The following is a 16,674-nucleotide window of genomic DNA, read 5'->3' as shown; positions in this document are numbered from 1 at the left end:
AGCTTCCCCCGGGGCATTTATGCACCAGGTCAGGTTCTGCCAACTCTGCCTCTGATACAGGTGGCATGCAACGCACAGTAACTCACCTTTTACGCCTGAAGTGCGTCGGAAGAAGTTCATTCTCCGCTTCAGGCAGCAAAGGAGTTGAGGCTGCAACATCGGCCATGGGTCCATCTCAGATTCCAGGGCATTTTCAACACTTGTTGGAGAGGGAGAACCCATGGGTTCTAGAACAATGGGTTCTAGGTGGAAAGGCAGTCGAGGAGGCGGGCATGTTTTCCTCCTGCACTGTTTGCCAGTTTGCAATTTTCATTTGGTCCTCATGCTAGTGCAGGACCATCACACCGACGCCAAACTTCATCTCCTGAAGTAAACTGTCTGTCTCACTTAGCAGAGTCTTGTATTCGGCATTGGTGTCCCTGATGCCCTTTCACCCTGTCCCCAGGTCCAGGTCCAGGAAGACCAAATTTAACTGTGTGGGTTTCCTCCAGATGTTCCGGTTTACTCCCACAGTCCAAAGATGTGCAGGTTAAATGAATTGGCCATGTCAAATTGTCCGTAGTGTTAGGTGCATTAGTCAGGGTAAATATAGGGGGATTGGGTCTGGGTGGGTTGCTTTTCAGTGTGGTGTGGACTTGTTGGGCCGAAGGGCCTGTTTCCACACTGTAGGGAATCTAATCATATAAACCTGGTGCGGAATCTTTTTCTGGATTAGTGGTGCTGGAAGAGGACAGCAGTTCAGGCAGCATCCAAGAAGCAGTAAAATCGACGTTTCGGGCAAAAGCCCTTCATCAGGAATAAAGGCAGTGAGCCTGAAGGGTGGAGAGATAAGCTAGAGGAGGGTGGGGGTGGGGAGAGAGTAGCATAGAGTACAATGGGTGAGTGGGGGAGGGGATGAAGGTGATAGGTCAGGGAGGAGGGTGGAGTGGATAGGTGGAAAAGAAGATAGGCAGGTCGGACAATTCCGGATAAGTCATGGGGACAGTGCTGAGCTGGAAGTTTAGAACTAGGGTGAGGTGGGGGAAGGGGAAATGAGGAAACTGTTGAAGTCCACATTGAAGTCCACTTCAACCCTGGAGTTGAAGTGTTCCGAGGCGGAAGATGAGGCGTACTTCCTCCAAGCGTCTGGTGGTGAGGGAGCAGCGGTGAAGGAGGCCCAGGACCTCCATGTCCTCGGCAGAGTGGGAGGGGGAGTTGAAATGTTGGCCCACAGGGCAGTGCGGTTGATTGGTGCGGGTGTCCCGGAGATGCTCCCTAAAGTGCTCTGCTAGGAGGCATCCAGTCTCCCCAATGTAGAGGAGACCGCATCGGGAGCAACGGATACAATAAGTGATATTAGTGGATGTGCAGTTAAAACTTTGATGGATGTGGAAGGCTCCTTTAGAGCCTTTGATGGAGGTGAGGGAGGAGGTGTGGGCGCAGGTTTTACAATTCCTGCGGTGGCAGGGGAAGGTGCCAGGATTGGAGGGTGGGTTGTAAGGTTGGGGGGGGGGGAGCGTGGACCTGACCAGGTAGTCGCGGAGGGAACGGTCTGTGCGGAAGGCGGAAAGGGGTGGGGAGGGAAATATATCCCTGGTGGTGGGGTCTTTTTGGAGGTGGCGGAAATGTCGGCAGATGATTTGGTTTATGCAAAGGTTGGTAGGGTGGAAGGTGAGCACCAGGGACATTCTGTCCTTGTTACGGTTGGAGGGGTGGGGTCTGAGGACGGAGGTGCGGGATGTGGATGAGATGCGTTGGAGAGCATCTTTAACCATGTGAGAAGGGAAATTGCGGTCTCTAAAGAAGGAGGCCATCTGGTGTGTTCTATGGTGGAACTGGTCCTCCTGGGAGCAGATACGGCAGAGGCGGAGTAATTGGGAACACGGTATGGCATTTTTGCAAGATGTAGGGTGGGAAGAGGTGTAATCCAGGTAGCTGTGGGAGTCGGTGGGTTTGTAAAAAATGTCAGTGCCAAGTCAGTCGTCATTAATGGAGATGGAGAGGTCCAGGAAGGGGAGGGAGGTGTCAGAGATGGTCCAGGTAAATTTAAGGCCAGGGTGGAATGTGTTGATGAATTGCTCAACCTCCTCGCGGGAGCACGAGGTGGCGCCAATGCAGTCATCAATGTAGCGGAGGAAGAGGTGGGGAGTGGTGCTGATGTAATTACGGAAGAGCGACTGTTCTACATAGCCAACAAAGAGACAGGCATAGCTGGGGCCCATACGGGTGCCCACGGCTACCCCTTTGGTCTGGAGGAAGTGGGAGGATTCGAAGGAGAAATTGTTAAGGGTGAGGACCAGTTCAGCCAAACAAATAAGAGTGTCGGTGGAAGGGTACTGTTGAGGAGGTCGGGAGAGGAAAAAACGGAGGGCTTGGAGACCCTGGTCATGGCGGATGGAGGTGTAGAGGGATTGGATATCCATGGTGAAGATGAGGCATTGGGGGCCAGGGAAACGGAAGTCTTGAAGGAGGTGGAGGGCGTGGGTGGTGTCTCGAACGTATGTGGGGAGTTCCTGGACTAGGGGGGATAAGACAGTGTCGAGGTAGTTAGAAATGAGTTCAGTGGGGCAGGAGCATCCTGAGACAATGGGTCGGCCAGGGTGGTCAGGCTTGTGGATCTTGGGAAGGAGGTAGAACCAGGCAGTGCGGGGTTCCCGGACTATGAGGTTGGAAGCTGTGGGTGGGAGATCTCCTGAGGTGATGAGGTTCTGTTTGGTCTGGGAGATGATGGTTTGGCGATAGGGGTGGGGTCATGATCGAGGGGGCGGTAGGAAGAGGTGTCCTCGAGTTGGTGTTTGGCTTCAGTGTGTAGAGGTCAGTGCGCCAGACTACCACTGCGCCCCCTTTATCTGCTAGCTTGATGGTGAGGTCGGGATTGGAGGACTGCGTGTTGTGAGGGTGAGAGGTTTGAGTGGGGGAGGGGGTAGACAGGTTGAGGCGGTCAATGTCTCGTTGCCAGTTGGAAATGAAGAGGTCGAGGGCAGGTAATAGGCCAGTGCGGGGTGTCCAGGTGGATGCAGTGTGTTGGAGGTGGGTGAAGGGGTCCTCAGAAGGTGGGCAGGAGTCCTGATTGTGAAAGTAAGCTTGGAGGCGGAGTCTGCGGAAGAAGTGTTCGACTTCACAGTGTGTATTAAATTCATTTATGCGTGGACAGAGGGGGATGAAGGTGAATCCTTTGCTGAGGACTGATTGTTCGTCCTCAGTGAGGGGGAGGTCTGGGGGGATGGTGAAAACTCGGCAGGGCTGGGAGCTGGGATCTGGTGTGGGTGTGGAGCTGGGAGTGTGGGGCGGAGCCGGTAACTGGAGTGAGTGTGATGGTGGGGGGAATGGGGGTAGAGTCATGAGCAGGGGTGGTGTTCCCCTCAGGATTCTGGGGGCCAGGAATGGTGACAGTGGGATCTGTGGGAGGCGTGTCAGCAGAATGCAGGTGAGTGGCGTTGGTGGGGGCGGAAGTGGTGGCAGACACGGCAGTAGGGGTGGCGGAAGTCACTGAGCGTATAACATCAGACCTGATGTGAGCAGCGGAAGTGATGTCACGTGTGATGTATGAGGAATTGTGAGGAGTGGAAGTGGCTGTGGGAGTGGCCATGATGGGGCAGAAGTGACATCATCAATCAGCGTGGGGGGTGGAATCTTCTCCCCATTAGCATCTTTGCTGGAGCTAGCCCTGTGGTTATGAGGGGTGGGCTGATAATCAAATAGAAACCAGGATAGTTTGGTACCAAGTGAAGCTGTAGGCTGTTTCTTTAAGTCTGCGTTCAAAGTTCAGACTGCTGTTTCTGCCAGACCATTGGATGATGGGTGGTATGGGGCTGTCCTTATATATTGAATGCCATTTGACTTTAGGAAATACTCAAATTCCCTGCTGGAAAATGATGGCCTGTTTCCTGTGAGCAACACTTCTGGGAGTCCACGCATTGCAAAAGATGTGCGTAGCTTTTCTGTCGTCGTCCCTATGTTTGACGAATGAAATCTGCCCACGTCCAGCCATTGTGAATGGGTGTCCACAGTGACTAATAACATTGAGCCCATGAAAGGACCTGCATAGCTGATGTGTAACCTGAGTCCAGGGTTACCCAGCGATTCCCATGAATGTGTGGGAGCTGCCGGTGATAAGTTTTGTCTTTGTTGGCATTCTGTGCACGGCCCAGCAACACAGCTATGTCTGCATCCAACCCTGGCCACCTGACATAACTTCTCACCAACATCTTCATTTTGGGAACCCCTGGATGACCCTGGTGGAGTTCAGCCAGCTGACCTTTGCTCGGGACAGTCACTCTTCCTCCCCATATTAATATGCCATCCTCTACTGTGATCTGGTCTCTCCAAGTCCAGAAACATTTTAAATCTGGTTGTGATGGTCCTTTGGTTTCCTCATCACCACCAGCTGTTTCAGTTTTGCCAGGACCAGATCCTCCTGCATCCAAAGTATGATATTGTCAGCTGTGACTGTAAGTGTGTCCAGAAAATTTAAAACCAGAAGGGAATCTTCCAGTGACAGTATCACTGGTGGTATACCTGCCTGTGGAAGGAGGCTCAAGACATCCACATTTGTTACTTGGCCTCCAGGATGATGTTCCAACCTGTAATTATATGCACTTAGTGTTAGAGTCCACTGCTGAATTCGGCCTGAAGCTATGGGCAAGCACTAGCTGGGGTTTGTGGTCCGTTATTATTAAAAGTTTACATCCGTAAAGGTACTGTTGGAACTTCCTGACTCAAATATGACCACCAAACCTTCCTTCTCTACCTGAGCGTATTTACGCTCTGTTTTAGCCAAAGTCCTGAGGATGCATATTCTATTGAGTGTTTCTTTCCATTGGCCCACCTATAAGCTAATACTACTCCACCGTACACATGTCAATACCAAATCTCACTTGGGATGATGGTGTGACAGCACCTTAGAGGATGAGAACTGTTTCTTCACTTCTCTAAAAGCTATGGCTTGGCTCCAAGGCTAACCCTTGTTTTGGAGTTGATGCAAAGTTGCTGGGATGGAGGGCAGGTTGTCTATGAACGTTTTATAATAATTCACCAGCCAAAGGCAAGAGCTAACCTCCGGGACAGACTGGGGAACTGGGGCACCTTTGATTGATCTCATTTTATCCTCCAATGGGTCACTTGGGGTGTCTGGAACACACATTTTCTAAGGTATACATCTGCCTGGCAGGAACATCTAAGGACTACGTCCAAATTCTCTATGTGCTCCTTACTGGTCTCCTCTGTTATTAGCATGTCATCTAGATAAATGGCTACCTGGGTAGACCTTGTGAAATGTTCTCCATCGTCCGCCGAAGAATTGCACAGGCTGGCAGTACCCCAAATGACAGTCTTGTATATTGGTACAAACCCTTATGAATATTAACTGAAGCATACATCTGGAAACCTCATCTAACCGCAATTGCAAATATACATGGCTCATGTTCAGCTTCGTGAAGGACAGTCCCCTGCCAGGCTTTGCATATAAACCCTCTATATGGGGGATTTGATATTTATCCAGCTGCAAAAGGCAATTTACTGCTTGTTAAAAATCCCCTCAAAAACAAACCGATCCATTGGGCTTCAGAATCAGTACAACTGATCTGCCCATTTTGCAAACTGGACTGGTTTGATGATTCCTTCACTTTCCAGCCTTTTGATTTCTTCCTCTAACATAAGGCAAATGGCACTGGTGGAGGCTGGTACAATTGCAGCATTTAAAAGGCATCTGGATGGGTATATGAATAGGCATATGCCAAGTGCTGGCAAATGGTACTAGATTGGTTTGGGACATCTGGTCGGCATGGACAAGTTGGAGTGAGGGGTCTGTTTCCGTATTGTACATCTCTATGACCCAATGTCCTGAGGAAGGGAGCCTGGCTACATTTGCCAACTCTGACTGGATGTAGTCCTGAAGATTTCATTATGTGACCTCAAATGAACTGATCCAAAACTTCCTCCAATACTTAGGTAATTTAAAAAAATGGAAATTGTCCCAGAAATTAAAATTAATTCGTCACTGGCTGTTGCTCACGGCAATGCCCAGGAGATGAATACTTGGAGACTCCAGGACATTGCTTCAGAATTGGCAACCAGGTGGCAAGGACACAAAAATTGCAAAAAGTACATGAGGAGTCTATAAAGAGATATGGATGGGTTAAATAAATGGCCAGTGAAATAGGCAGATGGAGTAAGAGGTAAGGAAAACATGAGGTTTTGAGAGAGATTGCAGAGCTTTAAGGTAAAGATGCTTCTGGGAGTCCTGGAAATGAACCACAAAGACAGATACAGCAGATGATCAGACAGGGAAAGGAAATATTATTGTTTACTGCAAGGAGCATGGAATATAAAAGGGAGAGAAGTTGTGCTACAGCTGTCCTGGGCTTTGGTGAGACCACATCTGGAGTACTATACACTGAAAAGACATAATTCATTGGAAGCAATGCAGAAAAGGCTTATACAGCTAATTCCTAGGATGAAGGCATATAATGAAGGGTTGGACTGGTTGGGCCTGTATCCATTGGAATTTAGAAAAATGAGGTGATCCCTTGGAACACACTGAAGATCCTGAGGGTAGGTTACAGAATGGATGCTGAGAGGATGTTTCCCGTTGTGGGACTGTCTGGATTTAATTCAATTTAAAAATAAGGAATCTCCCATTGAGGGGGGATAGAGATTTTTCTTTTGGAGAAGGGGTAGGGGTTAATTGATCTGTAGAATGCTCTTTCCCAGACAGCAGGAGAGGCTGTGTCATTGAATGTTCAGAAGATGGACTTAGACAGATTCTGATTAAGAAGGCAATTACAGGTGATAGACAGATAGACACAGTCAGATCAGCAATGATCTTAGCAAATGGCAGAGCAGGCATGAAGGGTCAAATGGCCTCTTCCATTAGATAGAAACAATGACTGCAGATGCTGGAAACCAGAGTCTGGATTAGTGGTGCTGGAAGAGCACAGCAGTTCAGGCAGCATCCGAGGAGCAGTAGCTCTTAGTTTGTATGTTGATAATTATTATTCTGGCCCAAGTATAACCCCAGTCCCCATAATTTAACTGACACCTAATGCCCTCCCAACTCACTTGCTAACAAAGCCTTAAGAAAACTCATCATCATCTTAGAGAATCAATGAAAAGAAGCAAATGTACTTACCTTAATCGAAGCCTCCGCACATCGGGAAAGCTGCTTGATGTGTTGCCCTTTCTTTCCAATAATGGCACCCACAGCCTGGGCTGGGATGAATACATGGACTGTCTCAGGATCAGAGGTTTGCTGCAGAAATCAAACGCATTGTCATCACTGGCCAAGGCTCAGCATTATCCCTTAAACAGACTTCCCACTGGCTTAATCTTAACAAGAACACCCAAAACAGGATGAAAAAGTACCCTCTGATTTGCATCTTCCAAAATCCAGCTGAGGAAGTCATAGTGCCTGACTGTGATATTGACATAATCACACACAGCAGGTAACTCTGGAGGTTAATTTCCATTGATTCAATAGGTATGAACACCAGGAGGTGCACTGCTTTATCAATGCTGCTCATGTGGGCTCAATCCCATCTTAAAAATGACCTCTGAGCAGAGACAGAGGCCTTGCAGCCTACAATACGTTTGCTGTCTATTTAGAAGTCCTGCTCCCCACTCTTTCCTTCATTCTTCTGACTTTGTAATTAAAGTTCCAGTTCCCTTTTGAAAGTTCTTCCCTGACAATCTACAATCCTCCCAGTTTTGTATTGATCAAAGATCTCAGGTCTCACTCCTAAGCAAAGTGGCTAGATGTGAAAATCGCAGTGAGTGACTCACCATGTAGGGACCGTAAGGTGTTGCTGGTGCTACTCCGACAGGATGAGGTGGGATGGTGGATGAGGAAGGTGGGAACAAGCCCAGAGCATTCAGATTGAGACCAGGAATCAAGTTTGCCTGGAGCTGAAAAAGAACAGTATATGAATTAGCACTTGAGAGACACAGGAGTGTTACACCTGTGGAGGTATTCCCAGGGAGATACAGCAGTGTTACACCTGGGCAGGTATTTTCAGGGATTTACAGGAATGTTACACCTGGACAGGTATTCTCAGGGAGATACAGGAGTGCTACACCTGGGCAACCACATCTCTAATGGTACACGAGCTTTAGATAATGAAGAGAAAGGGAGAATTGAAACAGCTAAAATAAACAGGGTGACAGAACACAGTGAAAGAGAAGTATAGACAGTGGAAGAGAGGATGAAGTAGGAAGCAATAAATCCATGCAGAGAAATATGTAGGGAGAGAATGGGGTAGACAGAAAAACAGAAAGAGGGTGAATATATGAAATGAAATTAGAAACTTGCAAGCCCAATAAAGTGAAAAGCAAATTAGAAAGTATATCTCAATGGAGGGGAAGATCTGACATTTTTGTGACATTTAAACTTACATTCATAGCAGCAATGTCATTCTCATAGGCTTCTCTCACTTTTTTCATGATATCTTCCTCAGCCTTACAACAAGCTTCGATGGAACCTTTCACTGTGATGGTTCTCTCTGGGTTATAAAGTGTTAGGTCCTGCAAGCTGGCACAGCAAGTGAAAACTTGATAAATTTAGGTATAGTATAGCAAGTCTTTGAAAAAAAAATTTTTAAAGAAAGCTATTATTTGATGTATCTTCCAGTAATTCAATTTGCAAATCTCACAGTAAATGAAAACATATTGCAACAAGCTGCCTGAGTAGAATTATAGAATGTTTAACACAGGATGAAACCTTTGAGCTCATCATGTATACACCAATTTTTAAAGAGTTATCGAATTAATCCCACTCACTGCCCTTTCACCATAAAAATACTTCCCCTGTGAAGGGGGTCGTTAGGGCTGACTGCCTGCCCCTCTTCCGCAGTTACGTTAGAGCCCGGGTGTCCTTGGAGAAGGAGCACACGGTCTCCACCCACACCCTGGAGTTGTTCAGGGAGAGGTGGGCGCCGCAGGGAGTGGAGTGCATTATTTCCCCCTCCAACTCAATTTTGATTTCATCCCTGCCCTCCCCTTCACTGTTTGATCACACAGCATTGCCCTTTGATGCGAAGGGCACTGCTTGTCACTGGCCACTCGGGTGTTTTCCTATCTTCCTGGTGGTGGAAATTGAATAAAAGTTGGTACACCTTGTATCTCTCACTGTGTCTCACACTTGCACACACAAAACATGGGTGCTGGGGAAAAAATAAGCACTACTACAGTTAGGTGGTAGTGTGGGAAAAGGAAAAATAAAGAAAAAAGAAAAAAAACTTTCCCCTTCAAATGCTTTTCCAATTGCCTATCTGAAAGTTATTATTGAATCTGTTTCCACTGCTCTTTAATGCATTGCATTCCAGATATAACTTGCCCTGTCAGAAAAATCTCCTTATTCCCACCTCACCTCCCTCTACCAGCTATTCATACTTCTGACTTTGGAAAGCATTTCTCCCTATTTAAGGGCGGCATGGTGACACAGTGGTTAGCACTGCTGCCTCACAGCACCAGAGACCCGAGTTCATTTCCCGCCTCAAGCGACTGACTGTGTGGAGTTTGCACGTTCTCCCCGTGTCTGCGGGGGTTTCCTCCGGGTGCTCCGGTTTCCTCCCACAGTCCAAAGATGTGCAGGTCAGGTGAATTGGCCATGCTAAATTGCCCGTAGTGTTAGGTAAGGCGTAAATATAGGGGTATGGGTGGGTCGGTGTGGTCTTGTTGGGCCGAAGGGCCTGTTTCCACACTGTAATGTAATCTAATCTTATCATTTCAAGTGTTCAACGACTTTGAAAGTCTCCATCAAATGTTCCCATGGTTTGTTCTAAAGAGAACAATCTCAGCTTTTCCACTTTCATCACACAGCTAAGAGAGATAAGATAGGTTGGAGCTGGTTTCCTTACAATAGACAGAGCTGAGGGGGAGCTGACTGCAGTGCAGAAAGTTATGAGGAGCATATATAGGTTAGATAGAGAGAACCTTTTCCCTTTTGTGGAGAAGTCAATAGTCAGGGGACACAGTTTTAAAGGTAAGAAGGAGCTTTAGAGGAAAGACTTTTTTCATCCAGAGGGTGAAGGGGATCTGGAACTCACTGCCTTGAAGGACAATGGAAGCAGGAATCATTACAACATTTGAGAAGTATTTAGATAAGCACTTGAAATGCCATGGGATATAACACTATGGGCTAAGTGCTGGAAAAGGTGATTAAAGCACTCAGAACAAAAGCAGAAATTTCTGGAAAAGCTCAGCAGGTCTGGCAGCATCTGTGGAGAGAAATCAGAGTTAACGTTGCATGTCAAGTGACCCTACCTGAGAACGGCAAAAAGTAGATTGATGCTACATAAGCAGCATGGAGACAATGGGCTGATGGTCCTCCTTTTGTGTATGCAAGCACTCTGACTCTACGATGACTAAATCCCTTATTAATTGATTAATGTATAAAGGCAGAAGGAACTTACATTTTTCTAACCACTTCAAGGTTCTTTGGGGATGAAGGACGTTTGGATCTCCTGAGAGTGAATGGGCATTTTCTTCGCTTGAGAGACAGAGAGGTGTCTGGACAAGCATTTTTATTTCAGGTTTCTGTTCTGAGGAAGGATCACTAAATTCAAAATACTAACTGATTTCTCTCCAAATATGCTGCCAGACCTGCTGAGCTTTGTCTACACCTTCTGGTTTTGTTACTTTTGGTTTCTTCTGGCTGATTGCTGCTGCGATCATGGCAGGAGCCTGTTGGTGGCACTGCACCCAACAGAGAGCACAATGTTAACAAGAAGCTTGTAGACCAGGCTGGGGTGATGCCCCAGTGAGATGGCAGGCATGTTGTGCCTCAGTGAGACGTCAATGGTGCTTCAACCTTGTACAGACTGAGAAGATTTTGGGATTTACCCATCCCAAATTGCTCTGAGGAAGGTGGTATGGGATTGACTCTTTGAGCCACTGCAGTCATTGGAGTGTAGGGAGATACAGTGATGTTAGGTAGGAAGTTTGAGCCAACAATAGGAAGGAATGGGGATATATTTCCAAGTCAGGATGGTGCCTGGCTTGGAGGGAAGCTTGCACGGGTGGTGTTCCCCTCTGTTGGCTGCCCATGTCCATTTTAGTAAGTGGGTTTGGAAGATGCTGTTGAATACCCTGTTGTGGGCAATGGTCTGGTCTCAGTCATAGTTACTGCAATTGATCTTGGTATCCCTGAGACAGGGAAGCATGCTGAAATTAGCCAATAAACTGTGGCTATGATTCGTGCTGACTGCAAACAGCCCCTCCCTAACAGCACCTTGGGTGTACCAACACTAAATGACTGCATCGACTCAACAAAGCAGTTCACCATCACCTCCTCAAGGGGTTTGAATCCTGCCATGGCAGATGGTGGAATTTGAATTTAGTTTTTAAAAATCTGGAATTAAGAGTCTAATGATGACCATCAATCCATTGTCAATTGTTAGAGAAACACATCTAGTTCACTAATGCCCTTTAGGGATATAAATTGCCATCCTTACCTGGTCTGGCTTATACGTGACTCCAGACCCACAGCAACGTGTTTGACTCTTAACTGCCCTCTGGACAATTAAGGAAGAACAATAAATGCTGGCTTATCCAGCAATATTCAAATCACATGAGCGAATAAAGGAAAAAAAGCAAATGAGGAAGAGCAGGATTTATTGGCTCATGGTTAATGTTCACTCCAATAAATTTACAGTGGTAATGAATTCATATATCACTGTCGGGCCTTTAGCCCCCACTGACTTAGGTTAATGGTAACAATACAAAGGTGGGTCCTTGAGGCTGAAATGAGGACAGATTGCAGTACCAGCCTGTGGAATTGCTGTGCAGCCAGCAGCAGGGGATTCCCAATCCTCCCAGCTCTGCACTAAGGTCATGTTTCAAAATAAAACCTGACCATTTTGTTAGGGGTGATTGGTGAGACTGCAGCCAACTCCTGGAAGCCGGAGTGAAGCTGGAAGAACATATGGAAACAATTCAGGAGGAGCTGGAAAGAAACACAAAGGAGAAAGAGATTAAATGCTATGGGGGTAAGATAAGGGAGTTGGGGGAAGTTTGCGTGGATTATAAATGCCAGTTGGGCCCAAACGATCTGTTTCCACACTCTTTGTGCTTCGGCTCTCATTGTCACATTCAAGAGGCCTGTGTTTGAAGGCTGCTCTGGAACACATAATATTGTCCCAATTTCAAAGAAGCACTGAATGTAATCAGTCATGCTTGGCGTACAGGAAGCAGCCACAAAACTTTGAGCTTTTTTTGCTCACCAAGTTACGAATGAGGAGCAGGAGAAGGCCATTCAGCCTCTCAGGTTTTGCCTCCCTGTTCAATAAGAGCATGGCTCACCTGATTGCAACCTCAGAATCCACATTCCTGCCTATCCCTGATAACCTTTCAATCCCCTTGCTTTACAAGAACCTATTCACCTCAGCCTTAAAAATATTCAGGGACTCTGGTGCCTCCACCTTTTCAGGAAGGGAGCTTGAAAAACTCTTAATACTCTGGGAGAAAAAAAAAGCCCAACCTCTGTTTTAATTGAGTGACCCCTGATTTTTGAGTGACCCATATGTTCTACATTCTTCCATAAAAAGAAATATCTTTTCAATATCCATTGTTTCAAAGTCTCCTTCAGGATCTTATGCTTTAGTCAAGTCACATCTTCTTCTCCTCAACTCAAGCAGGTAGGAGCTTAACCTGTTCAAACCTTCCTCACAAGTGAATCCATGGATTTCACATAATGGGCTATTGCCTCTAGAGAAAAGATCAATTTCCACCCTATGTTTCCTCATTAACTACAAGACCGAATAACTTTGAATTCTATAACGCCCTTCTCAAATTCAGGACATCACTCAGTAGTCCACAGCCGGTGAGGTCCAGCTGTTTGAAGCTAGTCATTGTTGTAATTGAGGAAACAGGACTAACAACTGCTGCACAGCAAGATCCCACAAACAATGACATAATAATGACCTTATCATCTGTTTTCACACTGTTGGACAAGGGACAAATACTGGCAAAATGGGGACAACTCTCCGTCTCTTCACCTGGACAGTACTCCAGGATTTTGTTTTACTCCATACCAAAACAGCAGATGGGGTACTGCTTTACAAAATCAGCTGAAAGATGGCAATTCTGAGAGTGCAGCACTGCCAGGGATTTTAGAAACATAGAAAATAGGATTCAATAAGATCGTGGCTGATCATTCAACTCAATACCCTGTTCCCACATGCTCTTTGATCCCTTTAGCCTGAGGAACTATATCTAACTCCTTCTCGAAAACATTCAATGGTTTGGCCCTGAGCAGCTTTTTGGGACAGAGAATTCCACAGGCTCATATTCTCTGGGAGAAGAGGTATTTCCTCATCTCAAACCCTTGGAAAAGGACCAGCATCACTAACCTTCTTACGGGGAGGAGGTAGACCACTGATCCAAGCCTTGGAGTCAGGGTGAAAGCTGAGGAAGGTTGTGCATGGTCAGAGAGATCACACCCAGATTGAGACACAGCCTGAATGAATATACAGTTCAGAGAACTTGGAGTCAGCATGGGAGTTTGGTGCAGAGGGGAAAAGGTTCCTTTTGCTTATTTGGTTGGCTTATGGTTTGTAAGGCCTTTTTAGCCAGGATCAGAGGCCCTGCGCAGAAGAAAGGGAGGCTTCACAGGTACACTGTAAGTCCATTGGTTGGTAGTAGCCACTAATTTGACTAAATAGGTTACTTTCAGATTGAAGGTATATAGGGGAAATGTTTACAGGTTACAAACTAAAAGGTCAATAGGAAACTTTTAGAAATCAAATTAAGAATTATATAAGTAAAATGCAGGCCCAGATGATATGTTGTAACTGTATGGTATGGGAGCTGGTGGATCCCAGCATGGTTCATAGTGACCATATTTGTAGCAAGTGTTGGTTGCTTGAGGAACTCCAGGTTAGAGTTGCTGAGCTGGAGTCTGAGCTTTGAACATTGCGACACATCAGGGAGGGGGAGAGATACCTGGACGCTGTGTTTCAGGAGGCGGTCACACCCTTTACATTAACTAACTTGAATTTGGTCGGTGGTCAGGAACAGGAGGGTGTGATTATGAATAAGGCAAGTAGAGGAATCCCGGAGGAAGTATGGAATGAGCCTCAGCCCTTGAGCTTGTCGAACAGGTTTGAGGTTCTTGCCCCTTGTGTGGACGAGAGTGGGGGCTGCAGTAAGGATGAGCAAACTGACCACAGCACGGTGGTAGAGGAAACTATTCAAGAGAGGATGGAAAAGAGAAATCAGGATTGTATAGACAGGGGAACAGACATTGTTCTCCGGTGCAGGATCAAGAGTCCTGAAGGCTGTGTTACCTGCCTGGTGTCCATGTTCAGGATCTCTCATCTGGGCTGCAGAGGAACTTGGAGTGGGATGGGGAAGAACCAGTTGTCGTGGTCCATATAGGTACCACAGATAGATGGTAGAACTAGGAAATTCCTGAGGGTACATAAGCAATTAGGGGCTGAATTAGAAAGGTGAATCAGAAAGGTAATAATGACTGGATTAATACCTGAGCAATGAGCGAGTAAGCACCTGGTTAACAATAATAAAGAGGTAAACGTGTGGCTCAAAGATTGGTGTGGGAGAAACAGGTTGGAGTTCATGGGACACTGACACCAGTACTGGGAGAGGAGGGAGCTGTTCTGATGGACAGGCTCCATCTGGATCATGCTGGTGAATTGCACAACTAGGGCTGTGGATACGGCTTTAAACTGAATAGTTGGGGCTAGGGTGGGTTCAATTGCATGGAAAATTATAGAAAATGGAAAGGGTGGGGGCAGGACTCAACAGAGGGGTTGTCACAGTTCCAGAACAAGTAATAAGACAGAGAGTATGGAAAGGGTCAGAAATCTAACTGCAGGCAATGCAAGTAAGAGGACAACAATGGGGAAATGGGGAGTCAACACAGAACTGAGGGTGTTGTACTTAACTTCACGGAGCGTACGAAACAAGGTAACTGAGCTTCAGTGCAGATTAAAATGTTTTGGGTACCACAGAGACGTGCATGCAAAGGGATCAGACTGGGAACTAAATATCCAAGGATACACATCCTATCAAAAAGACAGGCAAACGGGCAGAGGGGCCAGAGTTGATTTGTTAGTAAGAAATTAAATTGATAGCAAGAAGTGATATAGAGTTGGAAGGTGTGAAATCTACTGGGGTAGAGTTGAGGAACTGCAAAGGAGAAACGACCCTGATAGGAGTTGTGTACAGGCCCTTAGCAGTAGTCAGGATGTGAGAAAGAAATAAATCAGGAGATAGTGCCTTCTTTACATGCCTTTCTATCACAAAACTCACAAAGGGGCGGCACAGTGGCTCAGTGGTTAGCACTGCTGCCTCACAACACCAGGAACCTGGGTTTGATTCCTACCTCGTCTGACTGCCTGTGTGGGTTTCCTCCCACAATCCAAAGATATGCAGCTCTGGTGAATTAGCCATACTAAACTGTTTATAGTGTTAGGTGCATTAGGCAGGGGTAAATATAGGGTAGGGCAATGGGTCTGGGTGGGTTACTCTTTGGAGCTTGTGGACTTGGTGGGCCAAAGGGCCTGTTTCCATACTGTAGGGAATCGAATCTAAATTGTGCAGGTTGACTGGGAAAATTAGGTTGGTAGTGGATCTCAAGAAAAGGAAGTTGTGGAATGTCTATGAGTTTGTGGTAGAGTTCATTAGAAATAGGCAATTCTGGATTCGGTGATGTGTGATAGAGCAAACTTGATTAGGGAGCTTAAGGTGAAGGAACCCCTGGGGGCAGTGGCCATAATATGATCGAATTCACCCTGCAGTTTGAGAGGGAGAAGCTCGAATCAGATGTAATGGTACTATAGTTGAGTCAAGGTAACTAAAAGACATGAGGGAGTAGCTGGCCAGAGTTGAATGGAAGAGAACGTTAGCAGGGAAGACAGCGGAGCAGCAAGATTAGATTAGATTACTTTTTAGATTAGATTACTTACAGTGTGGAAACAGGCCCTTCGGCCCAACAAGTCCACACCGACCCGCCGAAGCGCAACCCACTCATTCCCCTACATTTACCCCTTACCTAACACTACGGGCAATTTAGCATGGCCAATTCACCTGACATGCACATCTTTGGACTGTGGGAGGAAACCGGAGCACCCGGAGGAAACCCACGCAGACACGGGGAGAACGTGCAAACTCCAGACAGTCAGTCGCCTGAGGTGGAAATTGAACCCGGGTCTCTGGTGCTGTGAGGCAGCAGTGCTAACCACTGTGCCACCGTGCCGCCCATTAGCAATGGCAGGAGTTCCTGGGGGTAATTTGAGAGGAACAGCAAAAATTCATCCCGAAGAAGAAACATACTAAGGGGAGGATGAGGCAACCATGGCTGAGAGGGGAAGTCAGAGACAGTAAAAATAAAAGAAAAAGCACACAATATAGAGAAGTGGGAAGACAAAAGGATTGGGAAGCCTTTAAAAACCAGCAGACAACAGCCAAAAATGCACTAAAGGGGGAGAAGATGAAATACGAGGGTAAGCTAGCTAGTAATATAAAAGAGGTTTGTAAGGGTATTTTTATATTTTCATATTTTAATTTTAGAAACGTAAGAGACAATCCAGAGTGGACATGGGAATGTGGAACAAAGAAATGTTGGAGGAACTAAATAGTTACTCTGTACCAGTCTTCATGGCAGAAGACACAAGCAGCATACCAGAACTTCCAGACAGTCAGGGAGCAGAGGTGAGAGAGAAGGTGCTGCAGAAGCTGAAA

The 16,674-nt window shown here is 46.5% G+C and overlaps 1 protein-coding gene across 2 annotated transcripts in view; it reads right to left on the bottom strand.

Moving 5' to 3' along the window:
* igf2bp1 (insulin-like growth factor 2 mRNA binding protein 1) overlaps window positions 1–16,674 on the bottom strand; it is a 172,776-nt gene that overhangs the window by 15,672 nt on the left and 140,430 nt on the right. For both annotated transcript variants that reach the window (XM_072561291.1, XM_072561292.1), the window contains 3 exons: window positions 8,368–8,503; window positions 7,759–7,881; window positions 7,109–7,228 (listed from right to left, as the gene is read on the bottom strand). In XM_072561291.1, the coding sequence (XP_072417392.1) occupies window positions 7,109–7,228; window positions 7,759–7,881; window positions 8,368–8,503 (379 nt within the window). The remainder of the gene's footprint in view (window positions 1–7,108; window positions 7,229–7,758; window positions 7,882–8,367; window positions 8,504–16,674) is intronic.

The sequence above is a fragment of the Chiloscyllium punctatum genome, chromosome 42, assembly GCF_047496795.1.
Source record: "Chiloscyllium punctatum isolate Juve2018m chromosome 42, sChiPun1.3, whole genome shotgun sequence".
NCBI lineage: Eukaryota > Metazoa > Chordata > Chondrichthyes > Orectolobiformes > Hemiscylliidae > Chiloscyllium > Chiloscyllium punctatum.
The sequence above is the reverse complement of the archived record's forward strand: the minus strand, read 5'-3'. Positions and strand labels throughout refer to the sequence as shown.